The following is a 2,300-nucleotide window of genomic DNA, read 5'->3' as shown; positions in this document are numbered from 1 at the left end:
TGTTCTTGACATCATTGTGGTGCTGCTGCAATCTTTTCCGAAAATCACCTGTTTCACCGATATAGACATGCTCACAATCAGCGCAGAGAACCCTATACATGATGCCCGGTAACTTCTCCTCCTGTAACTTGTCTTTCACTGTAACCATCGCGTGACGCAGCTTCCGCGTGGGTACATGCGCGACGTCGACTTCGTACGACTGGAATATGCGGGATAAACTTTCACTTACTCCGGGGACGTAGGGTATCGGAATCCTTTTCTTCTTCTCTCGCTGGGGTTGCTGTGGCGGCGGGTGAGCTATAGGCGATTCTCAGATTTTCGTATAAAAGAACTGGGATAGCCCGAAGCGATCAGGTCGCGGCGAACAGTGTCCAGATCTGCCGCTTTTTCCTCCAGCGTAGAGCAGAGGTTCTCCGATCGGCGGACAAGCGAGGCGACAACGGACCTCTTGTGACAGGTCGGGTGTACGGAACTGAAGTTGAGGTACATGCCAGTGTGCGTGTCCTTCCGGAATACACTGAATGATATTCCAGGGCCGTCGCGTTTCACCAGAACGTCCAAAAAAGGCAGACGGCCATCTACTTTCTCTTCCGTAGTAAACTGTATGGCCGGTTCCATGCTGTTCAGGTGCAAAAGGAATGTACTCACAGCCGATTTCTTGATTATGCAGAAACAGTCGTCCACATAACGAGAAAGACTTTCGGGCGCGGCGTGAAGCATGAAAGGGCGCAGGACTCCAGTGACTCCATTGTCAAGTTCGCAGCGGTGACAGAAATTGATGCTCCCATAGCCGTACCATGGACCTGTTTATATATGTTCTCCTGGAACGTGAAATAGGTGTTTGACAAACAGAACTGAAGAAGTCTGCTGAGGTCTGGAACTTCAATGGGTGTTCTTTCCGGTAGGGTTGCATCCGCCTGGAGCGCATCTGTGCAAACCTTCACGGCCAGGTCAGTGGGCACGCTCGTAAACAGTGACTTCACGTCGAATGACACCAAAATTTCATCGTCCTCTATAACCATGTTGCGAACCTTTTCAATGAAGTCATGTGAGTTGTGCACGTGCGTTTCGCTTTTACCAACAAAAGGGGAGATAACACGATGCAAATAGTTGGACAGCTTGTGAAGCGGGTGAAATCGACGATTGGGCGCATTGGGTTAATTGCCTTTGTGGATCTTAGGCAGTCCACACAGAGCGGGAGCGGAACCATTGTGGCAGAGGAGGAAGTAGTAGAGGGACTTGTGTTGTGGCGGGACAAAGGAGAAGACGTCAGCCAAAAGTTAATGCAAGTCCCTTTGCACCTTTGAAGTGGGGTCCCGATTTAGTGGCAAGTAGGTTCTCTCATCTTCCAGCATGCCCGTCATCTTGTTCACGTACTCTCGTTTGTCCAAGACGACCGTTGCGTTTCCCTTGTCCGCGGGCAGGATCACGATGTTCTCATTTCCGCGCAATCTTTTTAGTGCCTTTCTTTCTTTGAGCAAAAGAGGGTTAAGTCCTTGATGCCGGTTCAGCTTGGACAGCACGCTGACGACACGGGTGCGTGCCTTGTCGCGACGGGACGGCTCCACATTCTTTACCGCAGTTTCCACGGCGCATACCATCTTTTTTATGTCCGGCTCAGGTCCCAAATTGAAATTGAGACCGAGGCTCAACACTGAGAGCTCAGCGTCGTCCAGTTTCTGTGACGAAAGGTTGTGCACAGTGGTGCGGTTAGCAGTTCTGGAAATGTTCATGCGACGAGGTAGTAGCCTTTGAAGCTTTCTCTCGTGCACGGCTTCGTCCCGACGTGAGCGGAGACCAGCATGGAAGTTGGCGTGCAGCTGGATGCTGGCAAAATCATCGGGGCACTTTTACTCGAGCCGGAGGCGTGCGAAGAAGGCTTCATTTTTTAGTGAGCGGACCTGTTCTCTGCAGTCCACGATCCTAGCTTGTAGAAGAAGGCGTTCGGCTTTCGAAACAACGTGAACACCAAATCGGCTTGCAACGGGCCTGTTCAGGCGTAAGGAGAGAGGAATCACATCCCGTGCCTTGCAGGTTAAGTTGAATTCAAGATGACCTTGAAATACAATTTCGCAGGGTTCAGTGTAGGCAGCCTTTCGCACTCGCAAGCAGAGCCCAGACTGTCAAGTACAACATTGTATGTCTCTACGATAAACTTTTTTCTAGCTTGTAGCGCACTGTCGCTTTTTCCGTCCGGGTGCTCACTCAAAACGATTCGTTTGCCCTCATCCTAATAACATTGATTGGTACTTAGCGTGCGTGCTCACTCTTCGAAGGTATCAAAGAGAGGTCGCAAAGAA

General features: G+C 50.6%; 1 protein-coding gene across 1 annotated transcript; it reads right to left on the bottom strand.

Moving 5' to 3' along the window:
* Positions 1-1,280: 1,280 nt before the first annotated feature.
* Positions 1,281-1,733, bottom strand: LOC144116813 (uncharacterized). Its single transcript, XM_077651219.1, has one exon. It carries the CDS (start codon positions 1,731-1,733, stop codon positions 1,281-1,283), a length of 453 nt encoding a protein of 150 aa, XP_077507345.1.
* Between the last annotated feature and the right edge of the window lie 567 nt (positions 1,734-2,300).

The sequence above is a fragment of the Amblyomma americanum genome, chromosome 1 (genome assembly GCF_052857255.1).
Source record: "Amblyomma americanum isolate KBUSLIRL-KWMA chromosome 1, ASM5285725v1, whole genome shotgun sequence".
In the NCBI taxonomy this organism is placed as follows: Eukaryota; Metazoa; Arthropoda; class Arachnida; order Ixodida; family Ixodidae; genus Amblyomma; species Amblyomma americanum.
The sequence above is the reverse complement of the archived record's forward strand: the minus strand, read 5'-3'. Positions and strand labels throughout refer to the sequence as shown.

Bases quoted from the DNA above. Each gene is read 5' to 3' on its own strand.
- LOC144116813 (XM_077651219.1), bottom strand. From the start codon at position 1,733: ATGAACATTTCCAGAACTGCTAACCGCACCACTGTGCACAACCTTTCG.